The sequence below is a fragment of the Camelus ferus genome, chromosome 10 (assembly GCF_009834535.1).
Source record: "Camelus ferus isolate YT-003-E chromosome 10, BCGSAC_Cfer_1.0, whole genome shotgun sequence".
NCBI classification, from domain to species: Eukaryota; Metazoa; Chordata; class Mammalia; order Artiodactyla; family Camelidae; genus Camelus; species Camelus ferus.
This window is the reverse complement of record NC_045705.1, coordinates 16,096,147-16,121,266: the sequence shown is the minus strand read 5'-3', so window position 1 is coordinate 16,121,266 and position 25,120 is coordinate 16,096,147. Positions and strand designations below refer to the sequence as shown.

The 25,120-nt window shown below is 43.2% G+C and overlaps 1 protein-coding gene across 1 annotated transcript; it reads left to right on the top strand.

The window, feature by feature from the left end:
- Positions 1 to 3,197: 3,197 nt before the first annotated feature.
- BDNF (brain derived neurotrophic factor) lies at positions 3,198 to 17,912 on the top strand. The gene is given in 3 exon segments (XM_006195083.3): positions 3,198 to 3,502; positions 3,505 to 3,524; positions 14,106 to 17,912. Coding segments are annotated over 3 exon segments (987 nt in total). The 5' UTR covers positions 3,198 to 3,300; the 3' UTR covers positions 14,871 to 17,912.
- The last annotated feature ends 7,208 nt before the right edge of the window (positions 17,913 to 25,120 follow it).

The window sequence follows — 25,120 nt, the reverse complement described above, 5'->3', positions numbered from 1 at the left end:
TCACAGTTGCACGAATTCATTGTAAACATGCTCTGTGGCTTATCTACTTTATTTTAGATGGAAATAGTATGTTTGCTATCCTATGCCTTGTAGAAATTAATAATCCTGTGTATGCATCACTGCGTACATATGTACCTTCATATCACTGTACGTTTATTCTCAGAAGTGAAATTGCTGGATCAGCAGGAAAATTCATCTATAAATTGATAAGTGTTGCTTCACTGTCCTGCAAAAAGATCTTCAACTGTTTGTACTCCCACCGTCATTAAATGAGAATGACTGTTACTCTACAGCCTCACCAACAGAGTGCATGTCACGAAAGATGAGAAGCGAACTTCTAAGTGAGGTCTCAGTCTCTTACCTCGCCCCTGCTTTGCCGTGGGAATACTGCCCAGTTTCGAGAGCCGGTGCAGGCATCAGTTCCAGTGGAAACAATGCCTTACCATGGCCATGGGCTTCCGCCAGCCCCAATGACACACATGGAATGGACCCACGTTGCCACTTGCAGAATTTCCTGCAGTGGAAAGTTGAGCGTGCATTCATTATTCACCAAGCTACAATACTGGGTCTAAACAGCACCGCGGTGTTGAGTGGAACAGAACCGCAGCGCACCGTGTACCAGGCTTTCAATGCTTATTTCTAGGGACTGAGTTCGGGAGAGATATCCCAACTCACAGAGGAAGGAAGTCTTTGTAAGCTTGGGACTTTCATACCCAAGAGGATGCTCTTTTGAAAAGTAATTTTGCACTTCCCCCAAGATTTGTAATTATATAATTAGTGCTTTATAAGATAAATTAAAACTACCGGGACACGGTGTCGCAATATTGCTAGGCTGGCTTCTCGCTGAAAGTTGTTGTGTAGTGTCCTGAATGAGTTTTTACAGGGTGCCCTCTTTGTAAGATTTATAGCCTAGGTAACATCTCCACATGTTAAAAAACATACATTCCAGGTCATCCTCACATAACTCTGCCATTCTCACTGGTAAGATTGATTCTCAGTCTTATTTTTCTCTAAGGACAGTGCGCTCTGTTTGGAAAAAAAAAAACAAAACAACAACTTTAGTTGTACTGCACAGAGAAGTGTGCTGTAGGAGCCTGGCAGAACGGTTATTCAATCCAACCTTCTTTTCCATAGAATTTTTGATGGGGCCACTTTAACAGGGCAGCCACTCCTCTTCCCCTATGTGGACTAGTTTTGCTTGGGGAGTTGCACTGATGACTGTATCTGGCCTACACAAGAGACGGGAAATAAGTCCTGGGTGTAAGGGTGGAGCGCCAGGAGCTGGCTGACACACCGCTGACAAACACGGATACACGTTTTCTTTTGTTAATACCTGTGAAGGCTTCACAACAGGCATTTCCAGTTTTGCTCTCAGGCTCCTCGCGGCTGCTTCTCTAGGAGTCTGCTCTCTCCCGAGGGCTGACTGTGGCCGGAAACTTGGGTGTTTGTTCTTTCATGCCTTCATCATCTAACCAGCCATGCGCACATTCAGGATGTCATCCCGCGTGTATGTTCTGCATATAGTGTGGCCTTGGGGTCCACTTTGCCTCTGTCGTTGGTGCCGAGGGCCCTCGGGTACCAGTTTGGTAGCAGGGACCTCGTATGAGGTCTCTACTCTATCACTCTTTTTCCCTTCGTGTTTTGACTTGATCACTCTTATGTGCACAGTCTGAGGGTCCGCTGCTCTATCCGTGCTGGACCATCTGTTCTCCTAACTAGGTGTCTGAACTGCTCCCCAAGAAGAAGCTCAAGGCTGTTGGCATACTTCTAACTCTTGTCTCAGCCCCTCAGCTCTATTCTGAGTAACAGGACAAATGTGGTGGGTCAGAAGTGGGTACCTAGGGTACCAGGTCTCCAGACTTGGAGGGTATTAGCTTGGGGGGGTAGTAAAAAGAATGATTTTTATGCCACAGGTATTTCTCTTTCTTGTCTTCTTTTTTTCTTTTTCTTTTAAGTGGGGGTACTAGGAATTGAACCCAGGACCTCATGCGTGCTAAACGTGCACTCTACCACTGAGCTATGCCCACCCTGACAAGTATTTTTTCAAAGGCACATGGGCACTTGGGTCTTGATTGAAGTCATTCTTAGTTACGTGGAGTTGACACACGCGTATTTGGCAGTTGTGGTTCCTTGTCTGAAAAGCACGTGGTTGTGCTCCAGTGCCCGAAGAGATCTTCTCAGGGGAAAATGTCCTGCCATTTCAAGCAAATAAACTTCATGCGTAATTTTGACACCCTGCCCTATTAAGTATGCACGTCTGGTTAGTGCCTTGAGGGAATAACTCAGTATGGGGAAGAGGGTAGTGAAGGAGAAATACTAGGATTATATTCAGCCTCTGTGGAGTTAGTGTGGAAACAAACTACTTATCAGGAACGATCATATGGTTCTTTGCTTAAATAAATATAGAATTGGTGCCTTAAGGTATGCAGGATGTCTCTGCCAAATAGACCTCCCTCAAAACGTAAGACACCACATCCACATCTGACCCCGTATGGAAAGAAGCATGCAAACCAGCCCTGGTTCAGATTCCATTTCCGCCACATGCCAGGCATATGGTCTTGGGGCAATTTACAGAATCTCTGGGAGCCTTAGTTTTCTCAGCTGTTAACCATCAATAATCAGATTATTTAACTCACAGCTAATAAATGTTAACTATTACTATAAATCACTTTTTAAAAAGAGAAGTATAGTATTGCTTATTTATCCAGCTCCCCGGGGCATCTTCCAAGAATACCCCCCATATACACCACGACTAATACCGTATTTGTTTAGGGCAGTATGTAGAAACACAGCCCTCATCCCATTGCTTAGGTTAAATACGTTGGCATTTGAGTTTGTATGTCTTCTGTAGGAATCAGTGTTTAATGAAACAGGATGGAGACAAACAGATGTTCTCACAGCCCTGATACTCATGGAGCCACAGAAGTGAATGTTTCCATTTAGGTGCGTTCTATGATGTGGATCTTTTCTGACCAGCCATGTAGATCTCTTGTCATCTGAGATGTTAATATTTTCCCTGTATTTTATAGTAGCTCTGGAGCGCAGCCCGTTTCTGGAGTAGCGTCCACATGGCTCCTTATGTACAGGGCCCTGGAACAGGCTTCCTTGTGCTTGCTATTCAGATGAACAGTGACACTTAGAAGAGTTGGGAGCTGGGGTAGCGCAGTGGGCGGGGGAGCGCATTCAATTATTTTTGCTCCTGCATTAAGCTACGAATAATGAGCACTTCTCTGTGCTTTACGGTAAGCAATTAAAAGAAATTATAGGGTTGGATGCAAAAATAACCCGAAGGACAACTCGATGTGTGGAACCACCAGTTTTCTCCATGTGTGCAGGAGGTTAATCCTCGTTAACGCGCAGAACACGGCGTTGCTGCAGAAAGGGTGGCGTGTCCACACACGTTTTGGCCTCTGCCCACACGCTCCTGTTTGGTGTGGCTGTGCATCGCAGAAGAAGGGCTGTGATGTGTGCGTTTGTGCTTCAGTGGAGTTTAACAAACTGATTCAGAAAATGGTCTCATAAAGGTGAGCGACAGAGAGCTACTAAATGCCTTCTCCTACTAATTTCATCTTTCCCCTAGGATTTCTTGGTTGTAGCTTTTAAAGGAATGCTAATCTTTTGATTCCAGGGGCAGCTTATCTGTCCAGGTTCTTCCCCCATCTCTCTCTCTCTCTCTCTTTTTTTAAAGTTAATGTTCTGCATACTCCCGAGGCTAGGGTCTAATCTGGAGAGAGGTCTCTTCATCAGGTGAGAATTACCCACCCCATTCTCTTTTTACCCCGACTTAATGATGTTGAAACCTTCTAGCCGGAACCTAAGCTGGCTCTAATTATATACAGATATTCTTTCTATAATGGAAATTGCTCAGGTAACTAATTAACCACAGGCATACACTGGGTATGGAAATTTTCGGAGCACCATCTGTGGAAAAACTGGGAAGCTTTACTGTAGCTCTGGGGTCCACAAAGAGTGTGTCTGTGTGGCGACAGTGTCTAGGGGGTGTTGGCTAACAGCTGTCAGAATTCCCGTAGCATCCCCTGGCAGGAACTCTGCTGTCCAACTGCACCCTGAAAGCAACTTGTTGGTTTGAAATTGCCAGTTCTGAAGAAAGAGACTGAAATGGGACGGATGGGTCTTAACTTTCTTCCTTATTTTTTTCCCCTCCGACGGTAACTGTTCTGGCATGTTCTCAGTCACTACATTATGGTGAACTTCATTTCTTAAAGGGGGATTTTCTTTATCCTCTGGTTTGAGTTAGTGCATATTCTCCCCTTAGGGACAAAGAATGCAGTTGTGTCAACCTTGCACCTTTTTTTTTTTTAAAGATAGATTCCCGAATCTGGGAACGTGGAAGACGGTGCTCTGCCGTGCTTTCACAACATCGCTTGTTAGTAGGTACGCCCAGTTTGTAACTGGGGAGGCAGTCCCTTAGCTGTGTTGACATCTGGGCTCTGTGGGGCTCAAGGTGGAGGCCAGCAGCACTGGGGATGCTACCGGGGGAAAGAGGGCCCTGTGTCGTCTCAGCCCCACCCATCTGCAAGTGACTTAACCGCAGCAGTCTCAGGGTTCCCAGTGTGAGTCATTTGCACTTGTACTGGTGAACTTGGTGACTTCTTGGGGGTTTGGAAACTAGCCATTTTTGCAGTCCTTCGTAAAAAGCGTGGACCAGTCTCCAGTTCTGTTTGTGAATCGACCCCATCAATTCCCTGATAATGTTGTTCATCTCAAATGTTTTACTTTTCTTTGGAAATCTTTTTTTTTTTTTTAAACCATCTTCGGTGCTTTAGTTTTGAAGCAAATGATCCCAAATGTTGGAACCCAAATGAGAAATTAGGTTGCCGCTGGTACCTTATGGAAGGCGAAACAGATTTGGGTTTGGAGAGGGGATTTTGGTGCTTGATACTTAACACTAATATATTTTAGGGGTTTGTTGTTATCGATGGCACTGTTGTTGTTTTATTTTGTGAGCTTTTTGTTTTCTGTTTTAACTTCATAGGACTTGGTAGGACAGAGCTGGATCTGTTGGTTTTAGGGCAAGCCTGTACATAAGAAATCTCCACTGAGTGGGTGAATCAGTTCTCTCTGCCTGTGTCTGCGTTTCACCATTTCAGGACAGAAAGAACTCAGAAGGATCAGAGACATCTGACTGAAAGTAACGCTCATGTGTGTGTCTGGAAATCTGCCAGCGGCTCTTACTGGTCATGTCATTTCCAGTATCATTCTGATCGCGTGAGTGATGTTGAGACTGTAATGAACAGGGAGGCCACTTATGCTTCTATTTGCCTTGTAGCACCAAGATAAAAATTAGTGATTGAGTGGAAGTCCCGATTTAGATCAGCAGTACCCTATAAATTCTCATTCAGCCTGTCATGTTTATAGGTATCCTACACTTGATGGTATAAACACAATAGTGGAAAAGCCAGTTGACATAAAGGGAACCCAGATTTTACTTAACATCACAAAAGCAAAAATATTTTCCCACATAATAAATGTCCCAGTGAAACAAGTTGAACCAAGGAGAAAAGATGACAGCTGAGCCCATGGCAGACGCTCAGAATGCACCACAATCCTTAAGTCGGCGTTAACCCTTTTGTTTCCGTGTCTTCAGGAGCTTTCTTTCTCTTTATCATGTTAGTCCAGTGCTTCTCAACTGTACTATGAATCGCCTTGCAGTTTATGAATCTTACTGAAATGCAGATCCTGATTCAGTGGCTGGGGTGGGTGGGATACAAGAGGGGAAGCTGAGAGTCTTCATTTCTTGTAAGTTCCCAGGTGATGCTAATGCTGCTGGCTCGCGGGTCACACTTTCAGAAACAAGGCTTCCTTTAATTGCAGCCCATGGACGTTTATCCCATACCTACATTTCCAAAACCAAATTTTGGCCCCACAAATTTCTCTTTTAGTTGTTGTATTCTTACTAACAGAAATTGCATTAATACACTTAAATTTATAACTCTAATGCTCAAAAATTATCTGAAGTTTGAGGCTTTAGGTTGCATAAGATGAATTTTGTACTTGAAATTTTTCTGTAAATTCAAAGTCTGTATGTTTCCATATAACTTAAATGTCAGTGTTGCACTGAAGCTTGTATCTCCTTATTTATTATTTCCAAAGTCATTTTCCCTTTATAGGAAAGATTTCACAAAACTTGTAGAAATCAACCCCTGTCATTAAATGTGTGATGGCTACTTGATACTTACTTCAAGACCTTCCTTACACAGTGGATCACTGAAACTTCATGGAACCAGGTAGACAATATCTTCTTAATTAATGCTACTGTCTACCACTTTTGGGAATTTGATAAATAATACTTTGCTTTTGGCAATGTAATAGTTAGAACATTGCTAAAAATGAACTTTAGTTCACTATGACAGATTCCACCTGAAATTCTAAAGAAAACAATCCTAATTCAAGAGGTTAGGCTTTTTAATTGGATGTTAGCTGCCATTTGGTTCTTGTAATCTAAAAATTGGTGGTTAAAAAAAATAATTTAGAAAGCATTTCTCGACAGTCTACTCATTTGATATGCAAGTGATCTGTGTATGTTTGAGGCTTCCTTATTATGGACTAGAGATGTGTGCTGTTGGGGCAGTATAATTCTTTGTAGACGGGAAAAGGAACAGGGCAGAGCATGGATAAAACTGCCAGCTCTGGGAGGCTCCAGTTTTTAGGCATCCTCCCTTGGTTACCGTAGAACATTAGTAGGTTTCCTAGGGCAGTAGTTATCGAAGCACTTAGAGACCTTTGCATGGTGGCAGCAGTACCTGGGTTGGAATGCCAGGAAGGGGAAGGGCGGGGTGGGTAGCAGTGTTCTCTGCCCAGACATTTTCTATCTCTTACTCCAAAATTCACTCCATCATTACAGCTCACTTGAAGACTTATTGCTCTTAGTTTAATTGCGCCTCCTTGAATACTATGCAAATATTACCAGCACAAAGGGAACTGAGTCATTCAGCGTGCGTGGGAACCTAGTTTGTACAAGGTACTGCACGAATTATGGTCATTCAGAGAATGCCCAATCCCTATCCTAGTGGAGAAGATGGTCTAGTGTTACTCTTGGGTAAGGTAGGTCCAACAGGACCAATGAAAAAACCCTTTTTCAGAACTGGGGTGGGGAAGAGAAGGAGTTCACTGGGGACCAGTGCTATGGTGCTTTCTATCAAATATGTATGTAACTCTACCTATCAGATGTATGATTCAGAGAAGTACCCTTGTTTTTCATGTTTCCTTACAAGTCTGTATCATTCCAGGTTTGAACTAAGAGCCAGCAGTTTGTCTGAAGCTCTTAGTGAAGCCAAGTCATGTCCCTAAGTGTCACTCAACACCATGGGCACACTCGGGATCAGAGAGTACTCTAGTATGAAGGGTTGTGCTTTGTAGGAAGTGTAATTGGATACTCTTGGACATAAAATACATTATGATTAAAAATTCCATTTTTAGAGGAACTTAGGAGATGAGCGTCTGTAATGATCATTAGCTTTTTCCCCTCCATTTTAATTGTAGATTCCAACTCCCCATTATTTTCTTTGAGGAATGTGAGGGGTTTTGTTTTTGTTTTGTCTTGTTGGCTAAGCAGTATATCCCTAATGGGAGAGCAATACAGAAATAATGCAGAGCGATGGAAGAAACTGGTCCCTGGAGATGAAGTCCTAGTTTTCCTTTGGAATCGGAGGATCTGACCTTGTTCTATCAAGGGATCCACAGCACATGGACGAGTTGATTAAAAACTGTGGTCCTCTTTCCTCCTGTACGAAATGGGGATAATTATAGTTACCTGCACCTCTAGGGTCCTATGAGTCTTAATTACTTAATATTTGCAAAGCATTTGGAATCTTTGAATTAAAAGCGCTAAGCCGTGAAATCCAAGTTCAGGGTCATCATGGTTGAAATCAGAGTTATATTCCTGTCTTCCCTCCACCTCCCTCCTCTTTGTTCCTTTGGCCAACCCAGACATGGCTTGTGGTTACCACCCAGCTCTGCACACTTCTCTCTAACCCCTTTGCTTCTGGCAACTTAAGCCTGAAAATAAATCCACCCATCTATCCATCCATCCGTCCCTCCATGGATTAAGTTAAAAGATGTATCCATGCCCTTAATCCCAACTCCGTACTTAAGTAACTCCTTTATTTATTTTCAAAGCTCAATAGCCACTAAGAATAAAATCAGTGAATTGACTTGCCCCTTCCAGTATATCATTCTTTCAATTCTCCTGTACATGGTGATAAACTGGGCTTTTTGAAGCATTCCTCTGGCTCAGAAATTCTCATTGATTTTTCCCTGCCTGTATGGTGGGGTCCAGACTCTTTAGCATCGTCCTCAATCTTCCAAAACCTGATCGTCATTCACTCTTCTTTCTCACTATTCCAGAACTCTTCTCTCCAGAAATGTACTCCGTGCCTTTAACCAAGCTGCAGTCCATCCACAGGCATCTTTTCTGGGTACCTTTAAATCCTTTCCATCCTTTACTACTTTCTTCAACAAAGCATTCTTCATTCTCTAACTGGAAGTAGCCTCTTTCTCATTATAGAATTTTATCTGTGCTTTCCTGGGTCATTTCTCCATTTGTATTTTGGTTACTTTGCATATACGTCCTACCTCCCTCCTAGACTGTAAGACTTGGAAATAGATTCCATGTCTGATAAATGACAACAGTAAGACTATGCATGTAGTGAAACTGGGCGCAAATTAAAGATTACTTATATTGACTTGCAAGATTGCATTAACGTAGCTTCTTACTAGATTTGCATCACTGTTAAGAATTATATATTGATAATTTAGTCAACCTTGCCATTGTCCTGGTTGCTTATAGGACTGTCTAACTTGAGCAACCATATCTTTAAACTGTGTTTTCTTTGACTACATGCTTATAGACAAAGCCTAGAGGGACTGGGAACAAAGCTTTGTATTTCTTCCCCCTAAGTGCCCGAGTTATCCATATTCTTGTTTGGTTTCCCATCTTAGCTTTGACCACGGAAACTTGGTTTTAACACGCCTAAATCTTTGGAGAACTTTCTTTTAGAAGAAGACTGAATTGTCTGAAATTCCATCTGCTGAAGTAATCAAGCCTTAAAGGTGAAGGGTCGTAAAGGTCAAAGTCTTAACTTAATGGTGCTGCCTTTAGAAAGTTGGGCTCCAGATTACACACAATTGCAGCAAACCAGTTCCTTCTTGGACCACCTTTCCTAGCACAGCTTCTCCCCTCCCTGCAGTTAAACATTTTAAACAAAGAAAAAACATTTAAAACATGGTCCTGATGGTAAAAACTTGGACAAGGAGGCAGGTAACCATTTAGCTTTGTGATATCTGATAGGTTACTTAACCTCTCTGAACAGTAATTGTCTCATCTATGTAATACCTGTCCTTTCTTCTTGTGACAGTCAAATTAGATGATGTTTGTAAATGTTCTGTGGCCTTTTAGACAGATGTAAGTTATTAGTACAGCCTGATGTCATGGGTATTCATCCGGGTTGAACGTTTAAGCCTTGTGAGTCATGCTTAAAACTAAACCTTATTTCTGTTTTGCTGATTTCCTTTTCAGCCCTGTGCACTATATTTAATTTTTCGAGAATGGGGCTAAAAACAGCCTTCCTAGCATTTTATAGATGTGGCTGAGCTGATTGTTGTAAGCCTTGGAACAGAATTAGCAGCAGTGAATTTTATTATGTATAAATAGATATATAGACTAACGATCTACTTGGTAATTTTGCACAGCCTCTTTATCTTCTTTTATAATAAAGACTCATCTGAAGAGCTAAAATGTAAGAGTCGTCATCGACTCGCTTACTTAACCTTTTATGGTTTCCTAATACGGTATATACAGTTACTCATTGAAGAGGTAAATAGGGAAAGGGGACATTAAGAGTGATACTTCCAAATTTTGCTGTAATTATTAGTATTATGATTACTGCCCCCTTTCCAAGTTTTCTATTAGAAACAGAGCTATACAGGAAGTAGTAGGGGCAAGTACTATGTTATAGTGTTACTTGCTTTTGAAAACTTATTATTTAAGTAAAATTTTACCCTAGAGAGAAACCCCAGAGATTCCTCACTTTCGATAATTACCATCTACCAAATACTTCAGAACTTATCATTTGAATTTAGCCCAGCCTGTACTTGACCTAATAATTTGCATGAGTTCACTGGTGCTTTCCAAATGGAAAAGCTTCCTATGAAAATGATGTCAGAACTGGGTTTCCTCATGGTCCGATAGACCCATCAGTGGGTTTTGACTGAGCACTCTTATATTATTACCTATATTACATCTGTGTTAAGCATCATGGGGGAATCACATTTGATCCAGTCCCTCAGAGAGTTGATCATCTAACTGAAGACTGACCATAATTAGCAAACGTTTAAGACCCTTCAACTTTAAGGCTTGATTTCTTCAGTAGATGGAATTTCAGACAATTCAGTCTTCCTCTAAAAGAAAGCTCTCCAAAGATTTAGGCATGTTAGAACCAAGTTTCTATGATCAAAGCTAAGAAGGGGAACCAAACAACAATTTGAACACGTGAGTAGGGAATGAAGTATTAAATGAGATGTCATGTAGAATTTTAGAGGAGGAGGAGGGGAGTGTGTGCTAGAATAATTAGGGAAGGTGGCATGTGTGGTTTGATACTTGCACCAGGTCATGAAGGATAAGTAAGATTTAGTAGATAGAGAAAAAAGAATTTGCCAGAAGAAAGGAGCAAGTTGCTTTCTAGGCAATAATGTATATGGGGCTCCGAGGACAGTGGCCTGATCAGAGCAGAGGTGATGAAGCATTGAATAACATGAGAAAATGAGCTAAGTTGGGTGATGCCAGATTTTGGAGGGTGTCAAAAACCAGGTAAAAGAGGTTAGATTTTATCTGGTGGAACAGTCATTGCAAGTTTTTGTATAAGAGCATGGTAAGTTGAGGGGTTAGGCAGGCAGTGGTCCTCAGAGTTAAATAAATGGAGCAGAAAGAATGTCATGTACATTGGGAAGGGAGGCATTAGAATCAAAATGAGATGGCGAGGGCTGAGCCTAGGTGGTGGTGGTGGTGGGATGGAGAAACAGGATGGGCAGGAGTGATATTTTAGATAAAAAACAAGTAGACTTCTTTACTGACTGGATTTGTAGGCTATATCAGAAATGTATTATCTAACTTGATTCCGAGATTTCTAGCCTGTAGCCTGGGTGGTCCCAAAGCATCAAGAAACCATTGTCAGAAACAGAAAATTGGGAAGTAACTTTGATTCGACAGAAAGTATTGGCCTTATAAGCCAGTAGGCAGTTAGCATTATAGAGATGTCACTCGGGGGCAGGGCTGTGGATGGGGGCTGGGCTTTATCACCAGGTAGTTAATTGCTGAATCTCTGTTTGGGTGTCAGGATGAAAGACAAGTAATATTTACTCAGATGCTGTTTGTTCCTCTGAAATATTTACTGGTGAAACTGATGAGAAAATGATAAAGTACTACTTTGGTAACCGAAAAGTTATTAATAAAAGGGTACATGAGACAAGTAAAAGGCTGTAACTTTTAAAGGGTAAACTTCTTTAAGCCAAGTATAGAAAAAATGTATCATTAAAAGACTCATTACTGCGATAGGGGTAATAAACAATTAAGATGTCTCAGTACCTTGGGTCCTTTTAAGCAGTGAGTAATATGGGCACTTAGTAAATACTTACAAAATTTACTCTTACTCTGTTTCATTAATTCTAAGATACACATTTTCTTATTCATTTTTTGACGTCTCTGAAATTGGGTTCTGTCTTACAGTTGATGTCATTTTTTTTTGTCATTGGCTTTGCAGCAGTTGCAATATAGTTGTCATTGCCTTAACCAATTTATTTTGCTTAATTTTCTTTTTTACATATGCACAAAAGTTTTATATGATAAAATATGTCCAACTAAGTCTAAAGGAACTGTTTTCAGTTCTAAGTAAGAAAGAAAACAATAGTTTAACTGGCTGCATTTTTTCCATATCTTAGCGGTACATAAAATGGTATGCTTTATAAAGATGGTATCTTTGAGTATTAAAATATGGCATTAAAAGATGGCTGATCACAGCAAATCTGTACCAGTGTGACAGAGAGGGCTGGAGTAAAATATTCTAAATTTGCCTTTTTTCCATCGGCCTACATTTGAGGTGCCCCTTGGGTTGTTTTAATTTGGACTGGGAACACTAGGAGAAAGGGTTCTTCATTCAGTGATGTAAATACTGCCTGCCAGGAATAGAAACCTCCTTGGAGGATCCATTTCTTTGATGGTGCAGAATGCAGAACATCCACAAAAGTGCAGGTACTAGCAGAATGGATAGCTGTGTTCTCTTCAAACTGGTGTGCCCTTCCCAACCTCAGCCCATGTGCTCCAAGCAGCTCTGAGCTTGCTTGCTATTTGCACAAAGCGAGAGTGAATCTACCAGGACACTGGCTAGTGTTCGTGATGGTGACAAAGTCTGGGAGTGGTAGAAAATATGATCTCTGATGAAAGTGGAGAACAGAGTCACTGGGTTCTCACTCCCAGAGTTTCAGCTATTTCTGCGATATGACCTACTGGCTAGGGGTAGATTACCTTCCTGTTGAGTGACACTTCGTGGACAGAGGAAACAGTCCCCTTTCCTGCCGATTGGAACAACATAACAGCTGTGTGGTGCATGCGTGTCTTTTTGTTAAGTCCTCACTCCAGAGCTGAGAAGTAAGAATAAAGTTAGAGTGTTGGAACGAAGGGGGGAGATGCTTGTCTTTACTACTCAGGGACACGATGCCTCAGGTAAGTGATTCTGAAGTCCTTCACCGTCCGATGGTCACCTTGTGTTGGTCTGTAGGTAGGTTTTCATTTTGCTTATCCGTTCCTTCTCACTGGCTTCATGGAGCATGCTTGCAGATGCAAGAACCAAATTTAGAGCATAGCAACCCTCTGGCAAGCAGGAAAAGGTTAATTTTGTGGTGTGCTGTTAAGGGACTTCACAGAAAACTTCAAAAGTGCAGAAAGAAGCACCAGCTCCCCGTACTAAAACGCGCACATTGCCACTCAACTTCCTAAAGGTACAGTGACTTCCGAGCTTGCACACACACCTACACACAGGCCACATTCCAATAAGTAGAGAAGCTGGGCTCTCTCAGATGGGTCTGTATATAAGCCAGAAGAGCCAAGGGGCGAGGGGCTCAGAGCGTTGGTGGAGGATAAGCTGGATGTGCATATAGCAGGTGGTTGAAGTTGCCTCCCGAGCTTTTGGATGCTGGCTCCTCCAGTTCTCTCTTAAGCCAACACGTTCTTTTCATAATACCTGCCCCAGGCATGGACACGTCATTGACATCAGTGTGTAGAAAATGATTTCTGTTTGGGAATAAGCAAAACTCATTTTCCCTGTGACCACCCAGGTGTAGTAGAAAGACTTTGGAGCTGGAATTGAGAGCCCTGAGTTCTACTGGAAACTTCCTTCCTTACAGGAGGCGAGTCCTCTGTGGCCTTCGCTGTCCTTATCTGTGAGACAGGATGGCTTGATGAAATGATCTTTCTCCTTGGTTCTGATAGATTATCTCTACAGGAGGAAAAAAAAAAAAAAAAAGGCAATGGGAAGGCTCCTGGTAGCTCCCTGACTTCTGTTTTATTGTGCTGTTCATGCCTCAGGAGCCCAGAGCTCGAGAGGCCCACTCAGACCTCAGAGGCCACGACTGTTCCTGTCACACGTTCCTGCAGTGGGACCATGTTGCCAACTTGAAAAAAAAAAAAATTCCTATCAGCCTTGCAGTGGTTCCTTAGTTACATCTCTGGTGTTGTGTTTCTTGTGACAGCCTGAGCAGAGATCATTCAAAATTAAACTGAACAAAGCTGCTCAAGTGGGAGGAAGCAGGTACACTTGAAGCGAAGGTTTTGGTCGCTTGTTCCGGAGTCACCTGATCTCGGGTTTATACGCTAAATCTTGGGGCCGAGGCGGCCCGTCCCTGGTTTACATTAAGCCCCGTCCAGCACACCGCTGACGTTAACCTGTATCTGGTGCAGCTGGAGTTTATCACCAGGACATCAAAAACCCTGACCCGGCAGAATGGCCTGGAATTACAGTCAGAGGGCTGCGTTGTGTCCCTGCCAAAGAAAGTCCTAAAGAGTCTTGTGTCCTGTTTCTGCTTTCTCCCTACAGTTCCACCAGGTGAGAAGAGTGATGACCATCCTTTTCCTTACTATGGTTATTTCATACTTCGGTTGCATGAAGGCTGCCCCCATGAAAGAAGCAAACGTCCGAGGACAAGGCAGCTTGGCCTACCCAGGTGTGCGGACCCACGGGACTCTGGAGAGCGTGAATGGGCCCAAGGCAGGTTCAAGAGGCCTGACGTCGCTGGCCGACACTTTCGAGCACGTGATCGAAGAGCTGTTGGACGAGGACCAGAAAGTTCGGCCGAACGAGGAAAGCAGCAAGGACGCGGACCTGTACACGTCCCGGGTTATGCTCAGCAGTCAAGTGCCTTTGGAGCCCCCTCTTCTCTTTCTGCTGGAGGAATACAAAAATTACCTGGATGCTGCAAACATGTCCATGAGGGTCCGGCGCCACTCGGACCCCGCCCGCCGCGGGGAGCTGAGCGTGTGCGACAGCATCAGCGAGTGGGTGACGGCAGCGGATAAGAAGACTGCCGTGGACATGTCGGGCGGGACGGTCACGGTCCTTGAAAAAGTCCCCGTCTCCAAAGGCCAGCTGAAGCAGTACTTCTACGAGACCAAGTGCAATCCCATGGGTTACACAAAGGAGGGCTGCCGGGGCATAGACAAGAGGCACTGGAACTCCCAGTGCCGAACTACCCAGTCGTACGTGCGGGCCCTCACCATGGATAGCAAAAAGAGAATTGGCTGGCGGTTCATAAGGATAGACACTTCCTGTGTGTGTACACTGACCATTAAGAGGGGAAGATAGTGGCTTTATGTTGTATAGATTCTATTGAGACAAAAATTATCTATTTGTATATAGACATAACAGGGTAAATTATTCAGTTAAGAAAAAAAATAATTTTATGAACTGCATGTATAAATGAAGTTTATACAGTCCAGTGGCTCTACAATCTATTTATTGGACATTTCCATGACCAGAAGGGAAACAGTCATTTCTTTCTTCCTTTCTTTCTTTCTTTCATTCTTTCTTTTTTCTTTCTTTTTTTTTTTTTTTTTTTTTTTTTTTTTGCGCACAACTTTAAAACGTCTGCATTACATTCCTCGAAAATGTTGTGGTTTGTTGCCGTTGCCAAGAATTGAAAAACGTTTAAAAAAAAAAGTTTAAAAAATACTACTAATAAATTGCATGCTGCTTTCATTGTGAATTGATAACAAACTGTCCTCTTTCAGAAAACAGACAAAAAAAAAAAAAGAAAGGAAAAAAAGTCTAACAAAAATTTGAACCAAAACATTCCGTTTACATTTTAGACAGTAAGTATCTTCGTTCTTGTTAGTACTCTATCTGTTTTACTGCTTTAACTTCTGATAGCGTTGGAATTAAAACAATGTCAAGGTGCTGTTGTCATTGCTTTACTGGCTTAGGGGATGGGGGACGGGAGGGGTATATTTTTGTTTGTTTTGTGTTTTTTTTTTCATTTGTTTTGTTTTTTAGTTCCCACAGGGTGTAGGGATGGGGAAAGAATTCCTTCCATCTATATTCTGGTTGACAAAAGATGTTGGATGTTTTTGAGATGTTGGTCGTGTCAATCAGATGACCGGAAAGCGAATAAAAATTAAGGCAAACGAATGAAGTGCTCACTCCACTTCCCATGACGGACGCACCTTCCAGGCGCCCCCTCCCCCGCTGGGCCTTGGTCAGGGGAAGCTTCTCTGGTCCAAAGATCTACATTTACTTCGAGCACATTCTTTCCCCCCCTCCCCCTCTGGTCCCCTTTCTGTTTTGTTTTCCCTTAAGGGAGGAAAATCAGTTGCGCATCTGAATTTGACCACTGCTGTGAGTGAGTGGACAAATTTTGTCACGTCTTGGCACTCATAGAAGCATGGAGAACAGTGATTTCTTTTCTTTTCTTTTTTCTTTTTTTTTTTTCTTCGTTTCTTTTTTTTTTTTTTTTAGATGAGGGGGAAAATAGATTCTTTTAGGTGAGGGGTTAACATTTGGGTAAATCTTTGTAAGGCTTTAAAAAAATTATGGTAGGGCTTAAAACTGCCTTGCAAGTGAGAGGTGGAGTTCTGTATGGACCTAGAAACACCTAGATCAGAGCAGGAGTCCACACTGCCAGTGAAATGAGACTGGACAGCCACCTGGAGGCTGTGTGGAGCTGACATATCATTTCTGGGCGGTGCAGGAAGAATTTCTGAGTGGCCATGCTGAGGTCTAGGTGGGGGTGGGGAAGGGTACTTGAGACATTCCAAAAGGGAGGCCTCTGAAGGACCCTTCAGGGGTGGCTCTGGAATGACACGTGTCAAGTTGTTTGGACCTCGCGCTTTAAGTGCCTACATTATCTAACTGTGCTAAGAGGTTCTCGCTGGAGGACCACGCTCAAGCTGATTCACACCCTCCATCCCTGGATAATTATGCATAAAGCTGGATTAGCCTGGAGCAGTTTCGGAACCACAGGTGTGGCATCGTGATCATGAAATTGATGCAATGAGATGGGAGATGTTTGCTGCATGAACACTTACTGCTTTGAAATTAGACTTGAGGAAACCAGGGTTTTGTCTTTTGAGAACTTTTGGTAAAGGGGGGAAGGGAACAGGAAAAGGCCCCCAAACTCAGGTTGGATGACCATGGCTACCAATAGAAAAATCTTGTCCAGAGACAAGACTTCGGGAGGTGTCTGCCCTTCCAGGACACCAAAGGCTTGAAGGCTCCTTGCTCGATGGAAGACAGAGCTGACAAGGTTTTGCTGCCCACAGTGAAGGCAATGGCAACCTCCCATCCATCCTGTCTGTTCATGGAGAGGGCCCCTGCCTTACCTCTGCCATCTTGGGTTGGGAGAAATCAAGTTGGGAGCCTGGAATGGTGGTCCTGGGTAAAAGGGATCCCAGGGAAAATTAGTGCTAAGGCTTATTTAGCCCATTGTGCAAACCTGAAACTGTCCTGGACCAGTGTCCTTGAGTAGCAGAAAGCCTCAAGAAATTGCTGCATCTTAGTAGGGTGAGGGAGAAACAAGAGAGGCTGTCCATCGTGACCCAGGGAATGAAGATACCATCAGCAAATAATTTCTACTTGTTCAGTTTTTCATTTAGAACGAGCCTATCTTTTACAGCATCATATGAATACCTGTCTTTGAAAGAAGGAATACTTTTGTGTAGCATAGGTTTGTTTTGTGTTGTTTGAAAAGAATATCTTTGTAATTATCTTTCACATGGAATGAACCCTTGGAGTATCTGCTGTCTGTTAATTTTTCACAGTCTCCTTTCGAGGGACAAAATGATAACAAAACAAAAAAAGTCCCCATCATGGTCTTAAAGTGTCCTGCAAAGGCCAGATCTGTTAAGCGGCCAAGTAGGAGACATTGAGCAATGGTGTGGTCAGTGGCACTCTCTTACTCAATAAGCTACATCACAGTCATATGCTTGGTGGTTTACGTTGACCTAAGGTTTATTTTGTTAAACTCTTCCTCTGTTGCTGTTCATTTTGGTTCTGTTTTGTTTTGTTTTTATTTTAAAGTCTTGCTGTGGTCTCTTTGTGGCAGGAGTGTTTCATGCATGGCAGCAGGCCTGTTGCTTTTTTATGGTGATTCCCGTTGACAATGTAAGTAAATGTCTGTGGCCTTGTTCTCTCTATGGTAAAGATATTATTCACCATGTAAAACAAACAAAAAATATTTATTGTATTTTAGTATATTTATATAATTATGTTATTGAAAAAAATTGGCATTAAAACTTAATCGCATCAGAAGCCTATTGTAAATATAAGTTCTATTTAAGTGTACTAATTAACATATAATATATGTTTTAAATATAGAATTTTTAATGTTTTTAAATATATTTTCAAAGTACATAAAATCTGGGGGTTCTGGGTTTTTTTCTCTTCACTGTAAAACAAACATGCAAACGTGTTTTATCATAAATACGTGCGTCCCTTGCTTTAAGACCAACCAGACCAGGTTTAGCCATTGCACAGCCCTCCAGAGAGGATGCTTCTTTCAAAGCCCAGGAGGCCAATCCTGCAGTCTGTGAGCTTTCAAGAAGCTCTAGGATTGGGCCCATCTTCCACAGTGGAAGATGGGATTGTCATTTTCCAGGACTCTTGAAAGTTTTCCCTTTTGAAGTGATATCCTTTCATCAGATACTAAGCTGTGTGTCCTAGCAACATCAGGACCTGTGAATCAGGGCTGGCCAACTCTATTTGATTATAAAATAACTGTTAAAAAAAATTCAAAGTAGGTTTACTTAGGGATAATAAGGATAAATTGGCCCAAATTTAGAAAGTCAGTGACTGAAAAAAATAAAAAGAAAACACAGACATTCAATATTTAGAGGCAGGTCCTGTGCCCTTGGTTTGGGAATGGTGCCATTTGCATTATGTACTTGTCTCCATTGCACTGATTTAATTTTTGTCCGTGGGACACGCAGATTTTTATATCACAGAACCTAGGGTCTAACAGTTTGCTAGGATTTCTAAAAAGATTTGCCTCTGAGATGGCTGCCAAGCCGCTGGGTAATTGAGTTAAAGTGTTTAAAGTTATCACCAAATCTTAGGGAAATAAATGGAAGGGTTTTTAATGAGAGAAAGGGCCATTAAGGGAAAAAAAAGCATCTGTTCCTACTCTTACGACTCCCCATTTGAACACTGACAACCCATGGCAGAACGTGGTGAACTATATCTCTGCAATGTATCATTTCTATCTCAGACACACACACATGGTTTCCTCTTGTATTGTCTTATAAATAAGGATCAAGAAAGTCATAACAAACATAGGCTTGTGGTTTGGGTGTGGGAGAGCAGATCGAGTGAGAGGAATTACTCGATCCTAACCCATCCAGTGCATTTGCAAAATACTCTAACCTCTAAGAGGAGTCCCGACTGCCAGGCAAGGCGTGAGCCCAGCCATGGAATTAGAACTTTGGCAAAATTTCAAGTTTAACCGATTTTCGCAGTCGAGGAAGACTAGAAGATTTTTGAAAGGGTTGAGTAAGAAAAAAAAAAAAAGTGAGAATTCAATGTGACGTCCAAACCCCTTTAAGTTAAAGGAGTAAAGGAGTTTGGTAAACGTGACGCAAAGGTGAGATCAGAGAAACAAGCAAACAAAACATGGAGACATCTACTGAATTAACTAACTTGAACTTAGCAGGAGTAGCCAGTTTGTACTCTGTTCCTTGGGTAAGCAGCGAAACCTCTGTAATCATTAAGGTGCCTGAAAATAACCCAGGTAGTTGCTTTATCTATTGTTTTTCCCCTTACTGATAAGCCTCTGGTCATTAGCAGTGCCTATGAAGTCCTTTTATTAGCTATACTAATTCTATGAATAGCACAGTTCTGAGTGAGAATGTGACCTAATTCTTAGAATGCATCAGTGTTAAGCTTTCCCTCATTCACTTAAATGGTTACTAGACGTGGGATAAAATGTTGCACACCTTATGAACTGCGATAGAAGCCTTTCTGCCTGGGCTCAGTTTGGCCAGCACCCCTGCCACGTGAAGGCTTAGGCGTGATTAAAACAGACACGTCTTCTCCACGTCCACCTCATATTAAGCCTGTCCTTTAAGTCAGTTAAAGCGGAAATGGCTGCACATTTCAGTAAGCCGTTGTTAAGTAAAGAATGTTAATAATTGGCATCAGAAAAACTTTTATGAACATAATGTAGGTAGATGATGTATTTAGCCTGGAAAGAGTGATCCACAGATTTGATCCAACTTAAAAATGTTGAACAGCAAAATTAATGATGGAATCTGGGCCTTTTTTTTTTCTTTTTTTTTTTTAAGCTGTGAGTTGTTTTAACTTGTTTTAAACGTTGGTCGGTCGGTTGGTTGGTTGGTTGGTTTGAGGGGAGGAATAGTTGGGACTCTGACTCTTGTTGGTTTCAATAAGCTTAACAGGTGGTTGGTCCTGTGAATTCTCCACCTAAGAGCCAAGCTCGGTGGCTAGAGTAGGTGTGGCCACTCTAAACCAGCCAGCCTTTGGGTCCATCCCAGCTAATGCATGCCCTGCCTGCACCTCTGTCCCCAGGCTTTTGTGTTTCTTCATCTAGTCCCTCAATTCTAGCCACCACTTAATTCTTTGTAGGAAAAAAAAAAGAAGGCAACATCTTTACATTTTGCTATGTAAATAGATGTAGGAAATTGCCTGAAAAACATGTTTAAATATTAGAAAAATATTGTGACCTTATCCATTGTATTCCTCATTAAGAAAAAGAGCCATTCACGTGGCGCTTTCTGCAGGATCTCCATAGGCCTTGACCTCAAACCCCTTGAATTCTTTGCTGGGCACAAGACACTAAATCAGAAGCTCCCCAACCTGACATTTGCTTTTCTGAAAAACAATAACCCTATATGTTTGGTAATGTCAGTAGCATGGAACTGTAAAAACAATTTCATTCCAATTAATTAAATTTTATCTCCAGCCCCCCAACACACACACACACACACACACACACACACACACACACACATGCAAAATAAACAAATAGGACTTTTACATTCATTGTATATTTAAGTGTGAGCTGCTAATTGTTTATATCTGGCAAAACAAAAGTACTTTTCCTTTGCAAAATTAAGCCCTTGTGTCCTAAAATACCCTACACGAAACACTGTAGTTAGTGACAGGGTGTTAACAACCGTAAGCTTGCAAACAACAATGACAAAAAAGTTGGTTGACAGGCCGAGTTTGAGGTCCATGCTCTGCATTTAGACAGCACCCCGAGGAGGCCGCCGCAGCACTGCACTTTGGCACTGTACGCTGTTCCCATGGCTTCCTAGAAACCAGGAGCTGGTCTGCAGAGGATGGCTGAACCCAGGGGAAAGACTTTTGTCTAGCTTAAGTGCTCACATTTTGGAAAAATCCATATCAGGTACTAAGGTACACATTCAAATTAATTTAGTCAACATTCTCCGTTGAGCACTAACATTAAAAAATAATAAGTTTCTAAACTTGAACTTGATGTGTATCAAGGGGGAAAAGATGAAAAAGGTTCAAAACAGTAGAAAGCCTCTAAACATCAGAGACCTCTGAAAGGTACCAAGCTGCATTTACTTGGAAATAGTACTACCCGTGTTCTCCTCCCATTGGACTAAGCCATGGTCCGCAAGGGTGTGCCCTCCAACCAGCCGCCGTAGCATCTCCAGGAACTTGTTAGAAATGCATGTTCTCAGGCCCCACCCTAGACTTAATCAGATGCTCAGGGGGAGCAGGGCCAGCAACCAATGTTTTTAACAAGTCCTCCAGGCGATCCTCATGCCCACCTGAGTTTGAGAATCTCTGGATGAAGGGGAGTAGACAGTCAGCCTGCTGTGTACTCTTCCAGACAATAGGAAGACAGCCCAGCCCAAGAAATTGCAACCGAGTTCCAGTCCCAGCCGTGCCACTACCTCTTTTGAGGGCCCTGAAAACATCATTCAAACCATCTAGATTTCCATTTCCTGAAAAACGCAGGAGCAATGGGTACTCCCAGGTGGAGCCATCTCTTGGGAGATGGCAACGACGATTTAAAAAGCCAGCACAAAAATGTGTGCCGGGAAAGCTCGCTGCAGTTTATAGTCAACAATTTTTTTTTTCCTTTCCTTTCAAAGCTACGGCAGTAGTGGATTCAGGACCCGGAGCATGTAGTCGTTTGTAACATATTTGGAAAGACTGCGAGAAATGAGAAACAACATGCAGCAAATTAATAAGAAAAAGATTATTCCATCTGGGGAGCTGGTCTCTGCATCTGCCAGCATGGCCCCCTCTCTGTGAGGCAGAGCTATATTGGTCACAAATTAAATAAGCTTCCTGAATTAATCAGCTATTACCGTCCAGCTGAGAAGTCCGAGGCTCACCCCTCCAGAATGACCAGACTGTAAACGCAAAGGGCTTCTCCAGTCTCAGTGGCAAACCTCTTCCTGATTGTAGGAACTATTTCTGGAAAGGAGGACCGGAGAATAATCTATTCCCACCCCCACCCCATCTGTGTATGTGTGTGTGTGTGTGTGTGTGTGTGCATATTTCTGCACATTTTAGACACTCCAAATTGTATTTGAAGATTCTCTGTTTATGGGCTGGGGTGGAGGGTGTCCAAGATGTTACCCATCTATTAAGCAATGTGGAACCCTGAATTCTGACCAGCCTACCTTAGGAGCCTGGAGTCCTGCTGGTTCAGTCTTTAACTAGGGCGGCCAAGCCAGTTATGGTCTCGGAACTTCCAAGCCTTCGTCTGTCTTAGGAAGAGATTGAACCGGATGGTCTGGGAGGTAAATTCCAGCCCTAAGGGTTTATCATTCTGTTCTTCCTACTTCATCATTTGTGGTAAAAGAGATGAAAGAGGTTTCTGAAGCATTTAATGCCTGGGGAACATTCTGAGAGTTCGCTGTCCACCTCCTCTCTCCTCCATCACTGATGTGCTTACTGCTCGGTACTTGCCACAGGATTGAAATCAGGAGGCACCTGGGTCAAAATGGGAGTGGAGGAAGTAAAAACCCAGGGAAGGTTTTTACTTCATACAGAACCACACAAATTTACCAATGGTTTGACAATCAGGCTGAAAGTGCCTTGGAAACAGTGCCTAAATATCCTTCAAGGTGCAGACATTTTCTACCTGGCTCTAAACTTTCTTTCGAAGCCAAACAATGATATTTGCCTACACTTTATGTCGTTGCATGACATCAGTGGTGCTGGCAAAGAGAGATCTGGCATGCTTTGCTGCGTTGTGGTTGGGAAACTCTGGATCCAACTGCAGGATTTGCATCCTGTAAAGTCACTGTCTGTAGAACCCCCTGACACGGGTGGGGCTTGCCTCTAGCTCCTTTGGGTTTACAGCTTCACCGAGGCCATGCAGCTCCCAGCCTACTTCGCTGCTACCCCGCCGATCTGGGTGCAGCCTCTCTCTCGAGACAATGGCCTTGAAGACAAGGGTGTCACATGATTAATCACGGCAACACCACCTCCAACAGCAGACTTCTTCACAGCAAACCTTTAGGGAAGTCCATTCTGAGCAGAGCTTTGGCCAGCTTAGGAGACAAAGCTCAATGGTTAGGCAGAGTCTGGAATTCCTCCTTCAAGCCACCCAACTTTGGCTTATTCCTGGCCCAGAGACCTTTGGGCCTGAATCTCTGAGAAGCCTATATTCTCTTTCTAGTTGAATCCACATCTGCTCCCAGTTCATGTCCATCTTTCCTTTCTGGTGACCTCAGGGCTCTGTGTCTTCTGGGATCCAGCTTCTCACCTCTCAGAGGACAGGACTTATAAAGGGCAGGTAAAAAATACTACCACCTGCCTCATAGGATTTTGTGACAATCGAATGGGTCAGTGCACATAAAGCACTTAGAAAAGTGATGGACCCATGGCAAAGCCTCAAACGCTGGCTCTGCTGACCGCGGACAAGCCGGGCTCACCTAGCGCAGCTACCAGAGACGGTTCTCTAACACTGTCTGACTCTTAGAGGGGATCTTATTTCATCTGCTTCATTAGCATCCAGGGCCACTTTGCCTTTACTGGAAGACTCAGGGAGGTGACTCTCATGCTGCATCCCCTAGTGACACTCCTTGGCAGTAAAGCTGTGGCCAGTACACATACTTAGGCAAATGGAGAAGGCGAGACACTACAATAAAAGGCATGTTTCTAGATTGTACCATCCAAATGGGGCCCATTATCCTTGAGTGTCCATCCCAACTGAATGGAAAAGACTGAAGGTGACATGGATGAACTCACACAGTCTGAAAGAAAAATAAGGAACCACGGCCACATTTCTTAAAATTAGCCTGTGGCACGGCTGGAGGACGGTCCCTTGCCGTTGAGCTGCATGTCCTCCAGCCCTTCACATGACAGGAATGACCAGTGCTTACTGCAGGCAGGCCTGTGCGAGGCTCCTTGTGCCCACTTACTTAATCCTCACAGCAGGCGTAGACTAGAAGCCGCAGAGCGGGGCCTGGGCCTGGAGCCATTCTGTTAACCACTGCAAAACTGAAACAGTGGCAGGCCGTCGGGCAAATGTGGAAACAAAAGAAACGGAAACAGCCAAATGTCTAAGAAGAGCTGGGCCTCTTCAAAAAGGCAGAGCGCTAGTGGTGCTAACAGCACTGAGCTTTGAGGGGAACACTGGCTCGCTGGTGTAAGCGGTGGCAGGCCGAGAGGCTCGTGCGGCGTGGAGACACTTCCAAAAGTGGACGTAGCACCGCTCTGTGCCGGACAGCCTGCGGGCAGGGTTGCTAGAGCTTTGTGCCAGCTGTTTCCAATGCCTGGAAGTCGGGTGGCTGTCACCCGGTCCATCTCGTAGCGGATCGGAAGGGCTTCCTGTGAGCAGCCAGGATGAGGTGATAGTCAGAGTGTTTTAGAACCACTTGCTAAACTCAGGAATGCCCAGTCTTCCCTAGGCCGGAAATTTACAAAGTTCTTTTGTGTCTGGGCTTCGTGGAGGAGAGGAAGGGCAGTGAGCCAGGTCCTGCTGAGTTGGCATCAGGAGAGGGGCCGCCGTGTGCCTTCTCTCCCCTACTCTTCTGGGGATGGCAGACCTCAGGAAGAAGTCCCCTCTGAGCTTTGCTTCAGCCTCAGAATCCTTTTTAAGGGTGTGGTCTGTGTAGTCACCACCAACAGAACAGAACTGACCCAAAAGATGAACTCGCTTTGCTCTCCTGATTGCCTCAGTTTCTCAAGAACAGATCCCATAGGTGGTGGTATAGATCATTCAGGTGAGTCAAGGATCTGAGGACTGGGTGTGCCCATCAGGTTGGAGCAGAATTTGGGCGTGCAGGGGCAAAGAATGTTCTGTCAACGTGTTCCCGGTGAGTGGATTCCGTGGGCTTCAGACAGATAATCCATATTGGAGAAGCCCCAGTAGGGAGTGATTACTCTAGGAACCAGCTGAACATAAGGAAGAGAAGTTGGCAATAGGCAATAATATTATATCCCTATTTTGCCCCAGATGCCACACTAGATCCTTTGCGTGCTGTCTAAAATACATGCCAACCATGAGATACATATAATTTTAGAGACAAGGAAGTTGACAGTGCACAACCTAAATAACTTGCCCCAAGGTCACACAGTTAATAAATGGTAAAGTCAGATTTGAAGCCACATCT